The sequence below is a fragment of the Cydia pomonella genome, chromosome 9, assembly GCF_033807575.1.
Source record: "Cydia pomonella isolate Wapato2018A chromosome 9, ilCydPomo1, whole genome shotgun sequence".
NCBI lineage: Eukaryota > Metazoa > Arthropoda > Insecta > Lepidoptera > Tortricidae > Cydia > Cydia pomonella.
Genome location: NC_084711.1, coordinates 8,385,217 through 8,403,196, shown reverse-complemented (window position 1 = coordinate 8,403,196; position 17,980 = coordinate 8,385,217). Strand labels below are relative to the sequence as shown.

At 36.2% G+C, this 17,980-nt stretch overlaps 2 protein-coding genes across 6 annotated transcripts in view; one reads left to right on the top strand and one right to left on the bottom strand.

Annotated features, from left to right (window-relative positions):
• LOC133521253 (GATOR complex protein Iml1) overlaps nt 1–7,444 on the bottom strand; it is a 40,643-nt gene extending 33,199 nt beyond the window's left edge. For all 5 annotated transcript variants that reach the window (XM_061856104.1, XM_061856106.1, XM_061856108.1 and 2 more), the window contains exons 1-7: nt 7,231–7,444; nt 6,560–6,694; nt 4,978–5,147; nt 3,476–3,742; nt 2,884–3,026; nt 883–1,070; nt 12–489 (exon numbers count right to left, since the gene is read on the bottom strand). In XM_061856104.1, coding sequence (XP_061712088.1) covers nt 12–489; nt 883–1,070; nt 2,884–3,026; nt 3,476–3,742; nt 4,978–5,147; nt 6,560–6,694; nt 7,231–7,273 — 1,424 coding nt within the window. In that variant the 5' untranslated portion in view covers nt 7,274–7,444. The remainder of the gene's footprint in view (nt 1–11; nt 490–882; nt 1,071–2,883; nt 3,027–3,475; nt 3,743–4,977; nt 5,148–6,559; nt 6,695–7,230) is intronic.
• A 1,440-nt stretch (nt 7,445–8,884) lies between these two features.
• LOC133521252 (sugar transporter SWEET1) lies at nt 8,885–17,113 on the top strand. The gene is made up of 5 exons (XM_061856103.1): nt 8,885–9,107; nt 9,193–9,270; nt 9,451–9,677; nt 12,165–12,340; nt 13,096–17,113. Exons 1-5 carry the CDS (start codon nt 9,031–9,033, stop codon nt 13,195–13,197), a joined length of 660 nt encoding a protein of 219 aa, XP_061712087.1. The 5' UTR covers nt 8,885–9,030; the 3' UTR covers nt 13,198–17,113.
• Nucleotides 17,114–17,980: the final 867 nt, after the last annotated feature.

The following is a 17,980-nucleotide window of genomic DNA, read 5'->3' as shown; positions in this document are numbered from 1 at the left end:
AAAAGACTTACCAAGTGCTATGCGCCGGTGGCAGTTGAAACACTTGCGCGTCATACGCATCATAATCAAATATAGAATTGTGCATATATTCGTCCTCCTTCAAAAGCTTGCCTTTTCTCTCATCTTCGTACATTTTCTTAAGTGGCTCTTGACTTTTACGAGGCGGCAATTTTATTCTTGGAATGAAATTGGAGTATGCTACTTTTTTGTTCGTAGAGTAAAAAGACAAGTTAATCCAATGGGGCATGGAGTAATCGTCTATAGAGTTGAGGTTATTATCTTTGTTGTGGAACTTTAGGAGTGGGACGGCGTGTAGAGGTTGTTCGCCGACGCAGACCAAGTCACTGCCGACTCCGTTGTCTATGATTCGTTGTTTGGTGACGTTTGTCAGCTCCCTGTCGACTTCGAACACGCCGACTCCGGGGGTAATGACTACGCTGAGCTGACCGGTTCGGTCGAAACATCTGTCTAGGTAGTGTTTTTCGAATACTGAAAGCAAAATAAAACGGATATAAGTTTTAGTAAAAAAAGTTGAATTTTAGACTAACATGTTTTGTGAATTTGTTTTACAAAGCTTGGGTGTAAAGCCCATTTTCAAACTCGTAATGTAAAGGATCGGGCCTAGTGTCATCGTCCAAGTGCGACTAACTTGCCGCGAATTATTTTTTTTGTATATTACGTAGGACCGTATATTATGCAGTGCATGAGCGATACGCAAAAACCGCTAGCGTTGCATTCGCTAGACTTGGAGGCACTTTAATAGTAAGAAAGTGAAATATCCGTCAAAAGGGTAGATATCCAATTTAGTCAACATAGCTGAAGCTTTTTATGGGCTGATTAAATAAAACTAATATTAATAGCCATTAAGTAGACGATCCTCACCATTCAAGCTCATATTGAGAACTTCAAGGAAGTTCCCCTGCGCCGCAGTTGAGTTGATAGCAGTCGGAATCTCCATGTTAGGCCGCTCATGGTATTGGAGGACGATTTTCTGGTAGTCGGTGAACAATCTCCTTAGCTGCAGCAGTACATTCGACCAGTCCTCGTAACGCTCGTTTTGAACTGCCACTCTGTACAATTAAGAGAGAGCAGTTTAGATAAACAAGCGTGATGTTACTATGACGGTCATAAAAGGTTGAGTTATCATTCTTACAGGGTTATCAAGTAGTGTACAGCACAACCAGGGTGCGGAGTGTTAGGGTCAGAAACGCGAATGTAACTCCTCTGGAGTTGCAGGCGTACATAGGCTACGGTGACGGCTTACCATCAGGCGGGCCGTATGCTTGTTTGCCACCGACGTAGTATTAAAAAAAACCGCCAGTTTTCACTGACGCTGAGCTCACGGAGATCTATCTACCTCCACTCTGTTAAATTATTAACTCATTGCACGGCACGCGTATCGTGTGCGGCATAGTAAACCTTGTCGGATTGCACGAAGGTTGATATTGGATTATAGTCGCGCGCTCGCGCGTCAGTTGACATCTTTAGCGGTCAAAGGGTTTATAGAGAAAAAATGTTAAGGAAGTGAACATTTTGCGATAAAATATGCTTTTCACGCCACTGTTCGGAAATGTGGCAATAGATGGTCTAAAACCAAGCTGGAAAATAGGCAATAGCTGTAGCACCTGAACCACCACTACTACAATGTTTCATTGTTATCATCATTTGTCATTGGTGATCATTGTTATCATCATCTGTCATTCGTGATGGTAACAGGTCTTTTTTTGGCGCAACTTTTTCCATCAAAAATAAAATAAGGTAATTTATAGGACCAATTACTTGTTTAACATATTCACTGCCAGACGAAAAACGGCACGCTACCCCAGGAACCGGGCAATATATATAAGCGCCCGCTGTGCGGGTTGGCAAACTCACATTATGATTAAACCAGTACTGTACGCCGAGCGCCCACCAGGCGGGCGCCCCTGCGTGCGCCAGGGCTGTGCTAAGTTTCATAGTCAAACATCCTAGTACTTTTTTTTTGTTAGTACAGATCTACTCACGCCCTTCACAACGTGATGCATTTACAAAGGAATTATTAATGTAAGTAATCATAAATTAAACCATTTAATCCGCGGCCAAAATTAATTATAATTTGACGCGGATTATCGGGTCGTGCATATACATAGGTTAGTCTCCAATTTGTAATTTAAGATATTAAAAAGTAATTGATCCATGTCTATATTGTCTATAAATAATATTCTAGGTAATAAGTAAATAAATCTCTGCCGGTGTCAACCCTGCGATATGCCTGTGAAGATGTGCGCTCACCAGGTGGGTTCTTTGGCGTAGACGGTATAGTCGTCTATAGCTGTGTATAAAGTGAACTCCCGCAGCGGGTTGTCCGGCATCCGAGTAAAGTTTACGAGCGCCCACCTGGTGGGTTCCTGGCAGTGAATGTGTTAAAAAAAAGAAACGTCAAACCATTCAGTTCACGCTTAAGGCGTTTTTACTTTTGTAGCTGTATGTGGTTTTTTAGCAAAAACGCTTCTTAAAAGCGATAAAAAAAGAAAAGAAGTGGGATCGGAAATCGGAAAACACTTATTGAATTGGATAGTGTAAATTGTGTTTTACTAAAAAATACAAGAAACACGTATCTACGCTATAAAAATGAGTTCTTCTAGTGAAGTAAATATAAATGTTCCTGGCAAAAATACATCGCTTTCTTTCAACAATTGACCTCACGCCAATATAAATATTAATTTCTATTAAAGTACTTATAGTTATGCAAATGTTTTCCTATTTCCTCGCAGTAGTCGTGAAAAGCACTATGCAATGCCTCGGCCGGAAACGCTGAAGATGGACTCGTATTATTTGAGTCAACCTCACTCGTCCATCTTTGAGCGGTTTTCTGGCCTCTCCTACAATATTTTTACTAAATACCTGTAGAAATCTTCGTAAAACCTGCCCCTGTAGTCTTTCTGCAAGCACTCTTTCATATGTTGTGGGAACTCTTCTAAAGATTTAGCCTTGTAGAATGTTCTTGAAAATAGCACAATTGTCACTTCATGGTTGCTACCGTTTTTCTGTAAACATCACATGTGAGCACGTCATTTATATTTGTCACTTAAACAAGAATCGTTTAATTTAACCATATTACCAATATGACCAGGTAATTTATATAGAAATAAATATTACAATAGTATGTTAATATTACAACAATTCCGTGCACATGCACGAAAATAAAGTGAATAATTATTCACTTTATTTTCGTCATTTAATTAAATGATTTCCCAAACGAACATACCGACGGCTTTTACGTGGGGTAACTCCACAATACAACTTTCAAAAAGACGTATTAGGGTTTTATTATTTTTAGAGTGATCAAAGGAAAAAGCCGACTACTATTTTAGCATAGATAGAACATATAAATGAAATGATTGAAGTTGTTAAATACATAAGTAGGTACCTAATAAATAAAAGCTTTTAAAAATCTTTAATTGCAATACATATGCATTTTAATTACATTCCTTACCTTCCATTTCGTAAAAAGCTCAGCAAGAAACCCATTCACAGCCTTCTCAAAGTACAAGTCTCCGTGTATATCAAAATCCCACATTTCAGAGGACATCTGTATGAACAGATACACCATGGAAGTCGACGATCTGAAGACGATTTTGGTGTCTTCTGTGATTACCCCGCAGGCCACGCGGTCGCCTTGTGACCACATCTCGTAGACCTGACATCTGATGGCACCACCGCAGTACTCGATCTTTTTGTTAAGATATACACATGTGCTGACCTGTAATAAAATAGAAACATCTTACTGTCCATTTTTTTTAAATATACTGTTTTACGGTTGCCTGATCTCGTTTCCTGCTCCTTGTACAGCTACATAATTTCCATCTGACCTTTTTAATGAGGCCTATAGGCCTGACTGAAGACGTTTTTAATGAGGCCAATAGGGATGTTTCCTTTATTTAAAATAAATTATTTCACACCATGCACGGAGTGAAGCACCAGATAATTATTACCAAAACATAGCTAGTATGTATATTTTGACACAATTTCAAATTAATAAATCGGATGGAACTTAAAAAAACTGGTCATGTGCGAGTCGGACTCGCACAGAAAGGGTTCCGTACGATTATCTACAAAAACGGTCACCCATCCAAGTACTGACCCCGCCCCGACGTTGCTTAACTTCGGGGATTGGATGAGAACCTCGAGATTGGAAAGAAATATTTATTTTATTCTGTTTTTAGTGTTTGTCGCTATAGCGGCAACAGAAATACATAATTTGTAGAAATTTCAACTGGCTAACTATCACGGTTCATGAGATACAGCCTGGCGACAGACGGACGGACGGACAGCGGAGTCTCGGTAATAGGGTCCCGTTTGACTCTTTGGGTACGGAACCCTAAAAAGAACCCTTGACGGTGATCCATACAAATTCCATATTGGCAAATCATTTTGGCAGTTCTAATAAAGAAACTGATTTGACTAGTAGGAGAATACCCTATTAAGATGATTGTATTTCATAAACAAGATAACTACAGGGAAGTGGTTCAAATTTAGCTTACGTGATTTGTAAAGTACAAATCAAGTACTCTATAATAATTTATACCAAGTCCGAACAGGATGACCTTATGGTCCTTATGGAACCTTCAATAGGAGTAGCAGAGAAAGCGCTAACATTTGCCCTAGTCTTGGTTTTACTAGTTTCATTTCTTAATATTTCTAAAAAGCCATAAGTGGCACCTCAAAACAGCAGATGTATTATTGTTCCCCACGAAACTCCACCAAGCAACAATAAATCCAGCTGAATTAAACAGGATGTTTTTAGCAAATTGTCAGCAATCTTAAAATGTATTTTCAATTTCGTATTTCAATACTAAGGATGTTGATATGTTGATGCTTATGTGGACAGGGCTTGCAGAAACATAGTGCATGCTCCAATTTTTGGGATAAGGTTGAAAACTCCTTCCTTCTTTAAGATACCTCCAGAAAAAGTTTTACAATGAAGAATAAACATACCAAGTGATTTTTCAGCCTCCACATCTCCGAGCGACCCATGTACTGGTCCTTGAAGGTGAGCTCCACGGAGTCCAGAGCCACATCTGGCACATTCACTATGTTCACGTAAACGTCGGCAAATGTCCGCAGTTGGAATGTGGTGGCAATGCTTTGCTCGACACTGATGGTATCTAGAGAAATATTATTATATGTATATCTAGAGAAATATAAAAATGCAATTGGTTACACCACACAATAGATATTTGAATATTATATTTATATTATATACAGTAAAATTCGCTTATAATGACATTGAAGGGAAGTGACAAACAGGTCTTCTTCCTAGTTTTGTTATGTTTACCTAATTAAATCGCAAATTCATTTGCAACAGATGAGGTTTATTAGCCTTATACCCCAGCTATCACTGAGAAACTAACACTACCCATGTGCCACACAGCTCCAAACTCTTTGCAGGCAAATATGTGAGGTACTGCCACAACAAACCAACCAAGACAACCGGTCATAATTTCAAGAAAATTGGAGTAATAGTAAGTGATGTCATTATAATAAGTAAAATCATCTTATCCGACTTCATTACAATGAGTTTTACATGAAAACCAAACTTCGACCTGTAATTACTTCATTATAATTGGTTGGTATAAGTAAGCGGAATCATAATAAACAGATTCTACTGTTTGTGACAAATCATGTTGTTCAGTAGCATAGTGTGAACAAATTTATCTTGGGCGATGTTGCATCTGCACAGCCCTTTTCTTTCAATAAGTTTTACCAAGATAATAAACAGGAGCTCCCACGGGGCCCCTTCAGTGGGAGGTTGTGGGCGAGAGGTCATTTTGCTCAGCATTGATGCATTCTCTTTCTAACTATGACTGCAAAGTCTATTAAATTGCTTTTTATTTAGTTATTAAGGATCACTAACTGTAGCAACAACAATTAGCACCACTTATAAAATGACAAAAAAAAATGGTAATTAAGTATATTTAAATAAGTAGTACAATAACAATTAACTCAACAAGTCACAGATGTACTTATAGCATTTGGACTGCCAAAAGTATAACAAGACTACCATTTAACCTGTCAACTTCCAGGGATCTAAATTTGACATTGATTCTCTTTGCTGACTCAATATTTTGCAAACTTGATATTTGTGTAGTTCAAATTTTTTTTAAATGTCGGAATAGTTCTTTCTAAAACCTGTCTGGCCTAGTGGGTAGTGACCCTGCCTATGAAGCTGATGGTCCCATGTTCAAATCCTGGTAAGGGCATTTATTTGAGTGATGAGCAAAGATATTTGTTCATGGGTGCTTTCTATGTATTAAGTATTTACAGATATTTATATATTATGGTCTAAGTACCCACAAACACAAGCCTTATTGAGCTTACTGTGTGATTTAATCAACATATGTAAGAATGTCCAGTAGGACAAAGCAACAATTGCAATTGTAGCAGCAATTAGTGTAACTTGTAATTAACCATACTTTGTATAGTTTTTTGGGCCAGTACCACAGTGTTATAAAAGCAGCGTCAGCAAAGGTGTTATAAAATTCAACATATAATCAAGGGATTAATGATTGTGAATAACCTCTGCCTCTCCCTGGGGCATCCTTAATAACTTGTAGCAGCAGCCTGGGATAATCATTTTCAGGGTGGTATATTTCCACTATGTCTTTTTCTTTAAGTCCAGGATAATCTTTTAAACTGATTATTAAGTCCACAGCTGTAAATAAATAAACAGATTATATTATTTAGCAGCATTCTTAAAAACATCAATATAATTTTTTTTCGAGTTCCACAAAGCTAAAAAAAAGATGAAGATTGTATTGAACGGGTCTGAAAGGGTTAATATTACAGTAGGTCCTCGGTGATCCAGACTCTTGCTATTCCAGAGATTGCTGTAATCTAAATGGTCTTGGGTTGAAAAAAAAAAAAATGAATTTGCCTGTTACTAGATTTTTAAAATTCTTCTTTCACAAAGAAAGGGACTCTTTACGTACAGCATATAAATTTAGAGAATAATAATCCGGAAACCTCTGTAATCAGTTCGCGGCCTGTTTTTTACCCGTCCGAATCAGAGAGGTACTACTGTATTCTATATTATTTATTTATTCCTATAGGATACAGACTAATCCATTAAGTTATTGCCTTTTAACCTTTATCAACATTAAGTACTACAGTTATATAGGTTATCGCTTATATGTACATCAAATAATACATACTCAAGCAATAATAAATAACGGTATGCAAAATACTCACGACTGAAGCTGTTTTGGTGGACTATAAGTTTAAACGCCTTCATCGTCCTTGATTAGAAACTACTCATTTTGAAAAGGAGCACATAGTTTTTCTATTTTCATATATTTAATTAACAAAATCGACTGTAATTAAATACAATCATTTAGCTTTTACGATAAATATACGTATTACACTATAAATGAATTTACGGAAAGTATGCATGGATAACAGCATCAATCATGAATAACAATGAATGAATAACATGATAAAATTGACAGATCAATCGGCACAGATATAAAAACGCTCTTATTTTCTTTCATTTAAAAGAAAATGCAGCTTTATTTTATGTATATTGTAACTTATCTTTATGATTGTAAATGAAATATATTGCTATATTTAGTCCGTGGTTAATTTACCTAAATTGATAAGAAACCAGGAAACCACCTAGAATTATATTTTTTATATTTGTTCAGCGCGTATAGCAGTGTTTGAAACAGCAGATGAACATTCCTATATACGCTAGAAATGGTTTTAAGCAATTTAATTTTGAAGATAAAACAGGACTAAAACTGTAAGGTATGGCCTGTAAGGTTTTGATTGGTACAATTTTCAATTATTTACAATTATACTATTTATTTGATACATATCAAAAAGGGATAGATAAAAACATAAAAATGAAGTAACTAACTAGCCCAAAATCTAAATTCGCAAAGGACCTGGGATGACATACAATGTAAAATGATTTACGACTCTCTCTTAAGCCGCAGTACAGGTTCAGCACGCGCCAGACTATAAGCTGCAGGTGCTAGGGAATCCGGCGCCTGGCTACACGCCTTCCCATCGGTACATACCGGTACCTTCCTGGAACCGCACACTCTGCGCGTTGCTGCCTGCCTGCGACTCGGCGTCCGGGTCTGTGCCCCACATAGGTGCCCCTGCGGCACTAACGTCGACGTCCTTGGACACCACGGGCTCTCTTGCCAAAGGAGCGCCGGCCGCTTCTCCCGACACGCCGCGCTCAACGATATTCTCCGCCGGTCTCTCGCCAGCGTCAACGTGCCAGCTCTACTTGAGCCCGCCGGCATTTTAAGAGACGATGGTAAGAGACCGGCCGGAATGACACTAATTCCGTGGAAGATGGGACGGGTGCTGGTATGGGACGCCACTTGTGTAGACACTCTAGCCCCGTCTCATCTCCACGGCACATCTGCTAAGGTCGGCGCGGCGGCAGTAGCGGCCGAAAATTTAAAAATGACCAAATATAGGGGTCTCGGCGCCGAATACAATTTCATACCTTTTGGCGTCGAGACCCTTGGCCCGTGGGGTCCAAGTGCCCTTAAACTCTTTAAGGACCTTTCAAAAAGGTTAGCAGAAGTCACCGGCGACCGCAGAGCTGGCAGCTTCCTCGCTCAAAGAATTAGTCTTGCAATACAGCGAGGAAATGCTGCCAGTATCTACGGCACCATGCCGCAGGGGGATATTTTTTAGTATTTTATTTTAAGTTTAGTATTATTTATTTTTAGATTTAGGTTTTAAGTTTTATAGTGTATTCTACAAATTGTATAGTCATGTTACTCGAAATAAATTGTTATATTTTTATTAGTTAAATATATGATACTAGCCCAAATCGGATCGCTAATTTAACTGTCACTTTGGAGACAAACTGTCATCAGTGTCAGTGTCACATCGCAGACTGTCAAGTGACGATGTCATAGCGATATCACTAACATTATCACGGTTAAAGTTATTTTCTCAGTTTTCAAATTATGAGTGCGTAGGAATGTATATTTTAACGTTAATTATAATTTTTAGATAATAAATATGGCTTTGTCTGAATTCAAGGAACTTATAAGCGGCTTAGCCGTTGTTACAACAGTACTGAATTTTTTAGCAGGAATGTATGTTTTATTTCAAGAAATATACACGATTTTTAAATGAATTACAGCTGTATAAACAGTTTAAATATGTTACTACTATTTCCAGGTTGGTGTGCAAACAATATGTGGTCAATAGATCTACAGCCGAAGCATCACCACTGCCTTTTCTTACCGGTATTCTCGCGTAAGTTGTTAGAGTCACTATTTGTAAGGGAGTGATGGTTCCGAACAAACATATGGCTCGTCGGAAAAACAAATACGGTCAAATACGTCGGATATAATTAGCCTTTAAAAGCATGCACTTTCAGTTCTCTCATTTATCAAGATTAATTATTTTAATATTGTAATAACTTTTCCGTTTCAGATCAGCCTTGTGGCTCATGTATGGCATCACCAAAAACGATAATAAGATAATACTAGTGAACACAATAGGAATAACACTTATGACATTGTATTCTCTTGTGTTCTATATGTATACGTACAAGAAATCTACGACATTTAAGCAGATGGTCTTTACGATGGGCTTGCTTGTTTCATCTGTAGGATATTTAAGATTTGAGGAGGATAAAGAAATTCTTCTTGGCCGACTGGGTAAGCCACCTTAATCCTTAATCAGTTGTTTTATTACTATGTCTAACTTGTTTCAAGACTTATTGGCTAGTTTCAGGGAATTTTACACTATAATATTTTAGTTTAATTCTATGTATTTTTTAAATTTAAATAATCATTACTAAATAATAATATAAATATATTATTAGAGTTCACTTATATAATTGCTCAAAAAGTTTTGCTCCATAATAAGAGAAAGAGTATGACCCATTCTAATCTGTTTCATAAGTTTGAGTCTCACAGAAGTTTTCTTACTATTAAGTTAGAATCTAATTATTAAAACTGTTACTACATGTATTATAATATAATATAAGCCTTTTATTCAGACTTATTTACAAATTTTACATTTTCAAAGGTTAACATATTTTATCAAACACAAAATTTGACATATAATTTACCATTTCAGACAACATTGGTTTGGTCTGTATACTGTTTGTTACTATTGTTGTGCAATCATTTATCTTAGATACGAAAATTATTTATATTTTATTATATTATATTGTTGCCATTATGCTGTTATAAGCAATTGGCTACTTGACTGTTTTTTTGTAAATAATGTCAAACGATCTTGATTTTCCTGAGGATCAAATGTCTATATAGGACTCATGGAATTTAAGCAACACAAAGGTCAGAAATAAGAGTTAAAGTCTGACGCTCGCAGTCAACGATTGAAACGCCTCTAACAAAATGATAAGGTGATGTGACGTCACATCATATAAGTCTGTCCTAAATGTATGGAAGATTAAGGAAATTGCCATTTTGACCCTGAAATATTGCGTTTATGTGTATAGTTGTCATACAATTTATTTTTCAATCAAATGTAAGGAATCGAATGGTACCATTTTCCTTTCTATTTTTGAAAGACAAAAAAAATTTTTTTTTTGAGACTGGAGCCTTGTATTTTTTTTATAAACTCAATATATTTTTTAAATTCCACTTTTTTATAATTAACGGCTCATTTTCTATCCATTTAACTAAATTTTGTTATAGTATTCAACATGTGTCAAGTACCCAATTACATAATATATAAAGGTTCTCAACAAATATTTCATCTTATGTAGTATCACATATTAGTGTTATAATCATTTATAACTTAAAAAATTATAAATTGTCATTAGCATTAAGCATAATTATGTAATTTTTAAATATAAGTTATCTACTGTAAGAAATTTATCAACATGTTAGTAACACTATAGTTGGTTATAATCAACAATAAGTGTAACTAATTAAATAAATGTTTCTTACCGATAATTAAACATGTAGTATAGCAAAACTTGTAACACACCATTAGTGGACCTTATGGCTTTGCAATAAGGATTATGATTTGTTTGTCAAAAGTGGATAAAAGGTACATTAGTTAAGCTACATGCTATAACAAAAGATATGATGATATAAAATATAAATATCACAGTTTTGTCAAACATGCATAATTGCAAATGGGAACATTCTAATGTTTATCAAATGGCAGCAATTAATAATCAACAATAATACAAATGAATTTGCTATCCACTTTATGCTTTTAGAACCAAACACTTGAGACAAGGTATTCAAATAGATAAAATAGTTTTCCCATAATTTAAGATAGCTTCTACTCAGGCGTTATGTCACGTCTGAGTACCGTTTAGTAAGGGGCGTTTCGTGCGTTGAGTGCAATTGTCGACTTTGACTGTAATTTCTGAGTTTTGTATCGCTTTAATGCAATGGGACCCATTACAGATTTTAGATCCTCAAAACAAACTGGATCAATCTGATACCATTAATTCTAGTTCTGGAAACTTTATCAATAATAGTCTTTACCAAAGATTAGATTTTATTTCATACAACTACTATGACGATTGGTCTGGCTTAGTGAGTAGTAACCTTGCGTATGAAGCCGATGGTCCTGGGTTCAAATCCTGGTAAGGGCATTTATTCGTGTGATGTGCATGGATATTTGTTTCCGAGTCATGGGTGTTTTCTATGTATTTAAGTATTTATAAATATTTACATATTGTATATATCATTCTCTAAGTACCCACATCACAAGCCTTATTGAGCTTACTGTGAGATTTTAGTCAATTTGTGTAATTTACCCAAAGGTTGTCTGGAAGAGATCGCTTTTTAGCGATAAGACCGCCTGTTGTTACCTAATTTAATTTGTGTTCTCTTTGTATTCTCCTTTTCAATATGTGGTGTACAATAAAGAATATTTATTATTATTATTAACGCATTCACTGCCAGGGGGCGTGGCCTAGGAACAAACTTGTATGGCGGTGAACGCATATATGCGTCGGTGGCAGTGAATGCGTTAATGTACTATAGTATTTATAACTACTATTTCCTCTGTTTGATTGATTACTCACACTCTCTATACATATAGACTAAAATATGTAACCTCTACTTTTTTTTTTTTTTCAAACCTCTATTTTGGAACACACCCTGCATTGTTAGTTCAACTTTGTTATTTAAATTACCTCATTTGTATTTCAGGAACAGTTGCATGCCTCGTCACACTGCTGGCGATAGCTGCTCCAATGAGCAAGCTTTTCTATGTGTTAAAAGTGAAGAGCACAGAATGTCTCCCATTCCCTATGATACTCATGTCTTTCTTCGTGTCAAGTCTTTGGTTCCTGTATGGTGTTATAGAGGAAGATAATTATTTAATTGTGAGTAGTAGTTTGTAGGTTTAAGTGTTAAACTTTTAAAACTGTTTTTAAAGCGCTTATCATAGGAAACTCATTTTATAGTGTTGTAGTTGTTCTCATATCATAAAGTTCATATTTAAACTACTAGAGTCAGACCAAGACAAGTTGGCAGCAGTTTTGACTCAGACAGTGCAAGTGTTATTTTAAATGTCAATCTTCTATGAAATGATGACGTTTATTTACCACTGGCACAGGCTTGGCTATCAAAATCGCTGCCAACTTAGCTTGGTCAGACTCTAGTACTTTTCTAACTCACATACGGTGAATCACAATACATGATAGTTCTCTTTCATAGAGTCCTACTAGACACATAGCTTAATACAGAACGGTTCACGAGAGCCTACCGAGCACTTCGGAAATAGTTTTTCTTTATCCTGTCAGGCGCGAAAGCAGAAAGAGTGATAGCGGATAGAGGTGGAGGTATAAGTAGACATTCATCGAATTTCTATGTTCGCGGTAGCCCCCCTGGAGCTGAAAGATTTGTACAAGTACTTAGACATTTATACCTGCTATAGCTATGGTTATTCGACGCGACGTGAAAAATATGTTTACACTTTTGCACCTTAATCCTTTGTAATAAGGCGAACAATCTAAACATATGTTTGACGTCGTTATTTTTGTAGTGCTAGTCAGTGGTCGGCGTAGGACCGTAATAATTTTTCATACGAGTCTAGAAATCTCAGCCGTGGTATTCAAAATGTCGTTTTTGTTTTCAGCTACCAAATATTGTCGGCGCGGGCCTTTCGGTGTTCCAGCTTTCGCTGTTCGCCGTCTTCCCCCGGACGCCTGCCCTCTTGCCTAAGAGCGTGTTAGCGTAATCTACAGACTTACAGGCTAATGAATACCCGTTGTGCTGAGAATTATGTAAGTTAACCTATGTTTTACTAGTAGGTTAGGGCATTACTATGTCCGTGTTGGCTGTTGCTTAGCGACTATGATGCACTTCATATATAAAGCATTCAGCATACATAAAGTACTATTCTTTAGTACCAGAAAAAAAGACAGGCTATTTTAAATTGTTACGTATTGAAAGATTTGTGAAATATTGAACTCCGTTATAGACCGCGAGCCAGGAGCATATATCGTCAGTCATCGCCTCCCGGCTGATAATTTGTCAGATGGTACTTTAGATGCTATTTTAAATAACAAACCGTCAGCCGGTTGTATCGCGATGGAAAGACCGTCAGCTGTAAAATAAACATGTAAAAAATACGCGCCTTACCTTACCTTATACGCAACGTGTAAATTATGTAATCCGATTATGGCGTTTCAGGCGTTTCACCTGATGAAATGCTACATACAAAGTTTCATGATTTGTTATTGCTATCATAAAAAGGTAAAGCGCTTATTTTTTACATGTTCATGCGACCAGCTGACGCTCTTACCACCGCGATTTAACCGGCTCACGATTTTTTTAACAATAGCATCTGAATTATCATCTGACCAAGCATCAAACGGGAGGCGATGACAATTTTTTTACGTGTTTCGGTGACAGCTATTCCTCACCCCACCAACGGAGCGGCAGCTGACGTCCACGAGGGTTCATCATACATAGCCGTTAACCACTATACGAGTTTTCGCCCGGGAGGCGATTGGTCATGGAAATCTGCTCCTGGCACGCGGTCTATTAGAATTGCCAATATAATTGCTAGATTTTATATTTCGAAATCAAATGTTTTGAAAGAAAATGTGCCTAACTATTAACCCTTTGACCGCCAAAGACGTTAACGGACATGCTCTGCTACAGCCCAATATCAACCTTCGTGCATTCCGACAAGGTTCACAATAACGTGCTGCGCACGACGGATGTGGCGTTCAAAGGGTTGATTCTAGGAAAGGGGACGACCGCTTCTCCTTACAAACGTAGTTACTATTTTTGTCTTTGGATATTAACATTTATATATGCTTACACAATTTGATGTTTATTGACCATATGGTATGGCCCTTCGTTGGATTTTTTTCGATTTTTTGATTATTACCTAACAAGAGTTAGGAGCAATAAACAAATTCCATACAAATTTTTAAATACTCCTGGCTCTTAAAATTATTAAAAAACCGGACAAACGCGAGTCGGACTAGCCCATCGAGGGTTCCGTACTTTTTAGTATTTGTTATTATAGCGGCAACAGATATACATCTGTGAAATTTCAATTGCTTGTGCTCATGAACCGTGATACTAGCTATCGCGTGATATAGCAGCCTGGTGACAGACAGACGGACGGACGGACAGCGGAGTCTTATTAATAGGGTTCCGTTTTACCCTTTGGGTACGGAACCCTAAAAAGTTACGCTAACGAAGGCGGTCGTCCACTTTCTTCTTAAAGGGTTACGCATTTAAGTTCATTGTCGTATATAAAACGACTTTTTAGGTAGTAGTAAAAAAACTGTTTTTAAAGATCTCTGGTTCTGATCAAGCAGGTATAATTTGTTACTTGTGGAATATCCGTAGTTTTTAATTCTAATTTATACATGTTTATTATTGTCAGTTAATATTTATATGTCCATGACATAACATACAGTATTGTTTAATTGTATGTAAAAAAGTTTTGGTAAGATCTGTACGGCCACCACCAGTTTAACAGTGACATATTCGCTAGCGTGTGCGTAAATTACTTTCTGTGTATCTCGCTCGTACGCGCATATCAGTGCGAGCAAGATGTATAGAAAGTAAGTTACGCAGACGACAGCGAATATGTCAGTTCTACGCTGCTATGGCAGTCGTGGTAAGGCTACTTACTGAGTGATCTGTATTCCAGTTAATACTAATATAATAGGATTATAATAATGTGTAATAAAATAAAATGTCAATTATACAGAGAGTGTATAAATAATGATTATTTTTGTGTGATTTGATAATTTGACGAATCATTGAAATATTTTTTTATCCAAGTTTATTAAACTTTATGTACAGGGTGGGCAAATAAGAAGTATACTTTTTGTTTTTAAATTTTAACTATATCAAGTTCAAAGATTATTAAGTATTAAAAAAAATATTATTAAGGATTGGAAAATACATGCGGAACATAATGTCTAACTTAAACAGCAGGCAAATGTAAGCCCTTATCATCGCAATTTTCAGCATATTTTCGTAAATTTAGGGCGTTATCTTAGTAAATTTGTGTCAGATAGTCGGTTTAACTGTTTAAATTTCATCAGCTTGTTAGCATAAACACATAATTTTAGATATCCACAAAAATAAATCAGGAGCTGCAAAATCTGGGAAATTTGGGTGCCAATCACTGTCACTTTTACTCGAAATGAATCGAGCAAAGGCAGCAAACAACGTATTTTAAACAACACAAGCGTTTGAGAAAGATTTGCTTGCTGCTAGAGGTAGACATTTGGCAGAAATTATCTTCCGTATACAATTGCCAACCCTGAATAATATATTTATGAAATAATATTTACTAAATTTAGCACTTAATATAATCAAAATTTATAAAAAAGTGTATCACTCTTATTTGCCCACCCTGTATGTGTCAACATAGAGAGTGCTAGTTTAGTTTAGGTAATATATATTTGTGTATTTTAGATCAACTACCTTAACTGTTTTAATTTTTGATAAATTACCAATATATAAAATCAATAAAAAAACTAGGTGTGAGATATAGACATAGATATACACATACATACCAAACATTAAATGTATGCTTGTATCTGTGCCTGTATATCTATGGTTTTCTGTAGTAATTATAAATTATTAAATTATCATGTAGTAAAAGTAATAAATACATATAGTCTGTCAAGCTATTTCGGTCAGTAGAAAAAAGCGATACATTTAAAAAATGTAGGCGCGAAGGGTTATCGTCCCATAGAAAATTTTAATTTCGTGCCTTTTTCTACTGACAAAGTTGTTTGACCGGCAATACGTACAAATTAAATTACTTTACTAGAATATTACTTTACTTACTTGACTAGAATATTATTTTACTGTGGTGCTATATCATATTCTTAGTGTGTTATTTCGACCAATCGCATCGAAAACACTACTAGGTTCCAAAATTAAAATAGCTGTCGTGGCTGAAACAGCCGCCAAGCCGAAGTGGGAAAACCTTTATTATTTATTTAGATAAATTATCTAGATGAAGATAACTGACCTCGTTTGTTATTGAAGTAAGCTTGTAAAGTTAGACCCCGGATTCTTGTCGCGATGACGTTACAATAGGGCAATTTGGGAAGTAAATAGGACGGTGGCACAAAATGATACATAAAGAATAAGATAAGCTAAAATATGTATTCATATCACCGGGGGGGGGGAAAATACGGTTTTTAACCGAATAAATTTTAATATATCACAATTATATTTGCCCAATGCATTGATCAATATAATTTTTTGGTATATTACTGAAAAACTTAAATTTCTACGTTAAACTAGTTTTTGATGAAAAAGAAATGATCGGCTGAATAATCGTTTCCTTCCACTGTTCCATTCAGGACATGTAACAGTTGATCACAATGTAATATATAAGAATTAACTTTATCAAATTTTAGGCATATTAAAAATGTTCTTGCCGCTCTGCCAGACTGTAAATAAGAATAAATAGATAATGAACAGTCGCATAAACTCCTAAAAAACATAATAACAATCTTTATTATTTGGGACATTTAAAATAGTGCTTAATGTTCACATTTTCTATAGTGTATGCCTCAATAAATAACAGAACAGCCAAATTATGTAATTCAGGTCATTGTCCCTGTTAACTGTTACAATTTTAAAATAAAATTCTGAAGTTATGTAAAGCGTATAATTAACCCCTGATCTCCGTACTAATATTAATACCAATTAACACCATTAACTGACCATTGGCAGTACCACATCTGTCTATATCGTAATCCCATAAGGGATTCGTATAGGAGGTGGAAGTACGTACCTACTCCTCGCCCTTATGTTGGCTGTAGGTACACACTCGTGGAGTCGCAGGAGACGAGACGAGAAGAGAGCAGTATGTACACACGCAGTCTCTGCCTGTCTCGGGATCTCTTGACGAGTGTGTACAGCCGGCATTAGAGTTGGTCAAGGACATCTGGTCTTTTAAAGATTGTATATAACTGAACACTAATGGACCTTCTTTGCAATAAGGTTTACGAATGGCTATTGGAGGAATTTTAGGTACTCAAGAACCGACTATTAGAAACAAATTAAGTAAAGTGGTTTCTTGAACTATACGGTGTTTTTTTAAACTCCATTAACTTCGGGGTTTGGGTAAGTACATTTAAGGAAACTGAAGTGCACAGGTAGTAAGTTTTTTTGTATTTTTCATAAAAAATAATTAATAGCGGTCATCATATTTAAATCCACCAAACAATTGAAAACTATGACATATCAATGACATTTCGAATATCGATCTTCCGAGATAGTACTTGCGTTTAGTATTTAGCAAATGTATAAACTCATACTAGTCAATCTGTAAACTGGCCGCGTACCCAACGTTACAATCGTTCACGCTCCGTAGCGTATCGTAGCTATCTCTATCACTCTTCCATATTAGTGCGACTATGACAGTTGCGTTTCGTTCGCTACGGAGCGTGAACGATATGCACGTTGGCTACGGGGCCAGGCCACAGCAAGTGTACACGCTTGTAGGTGTCTTATCAGATAAA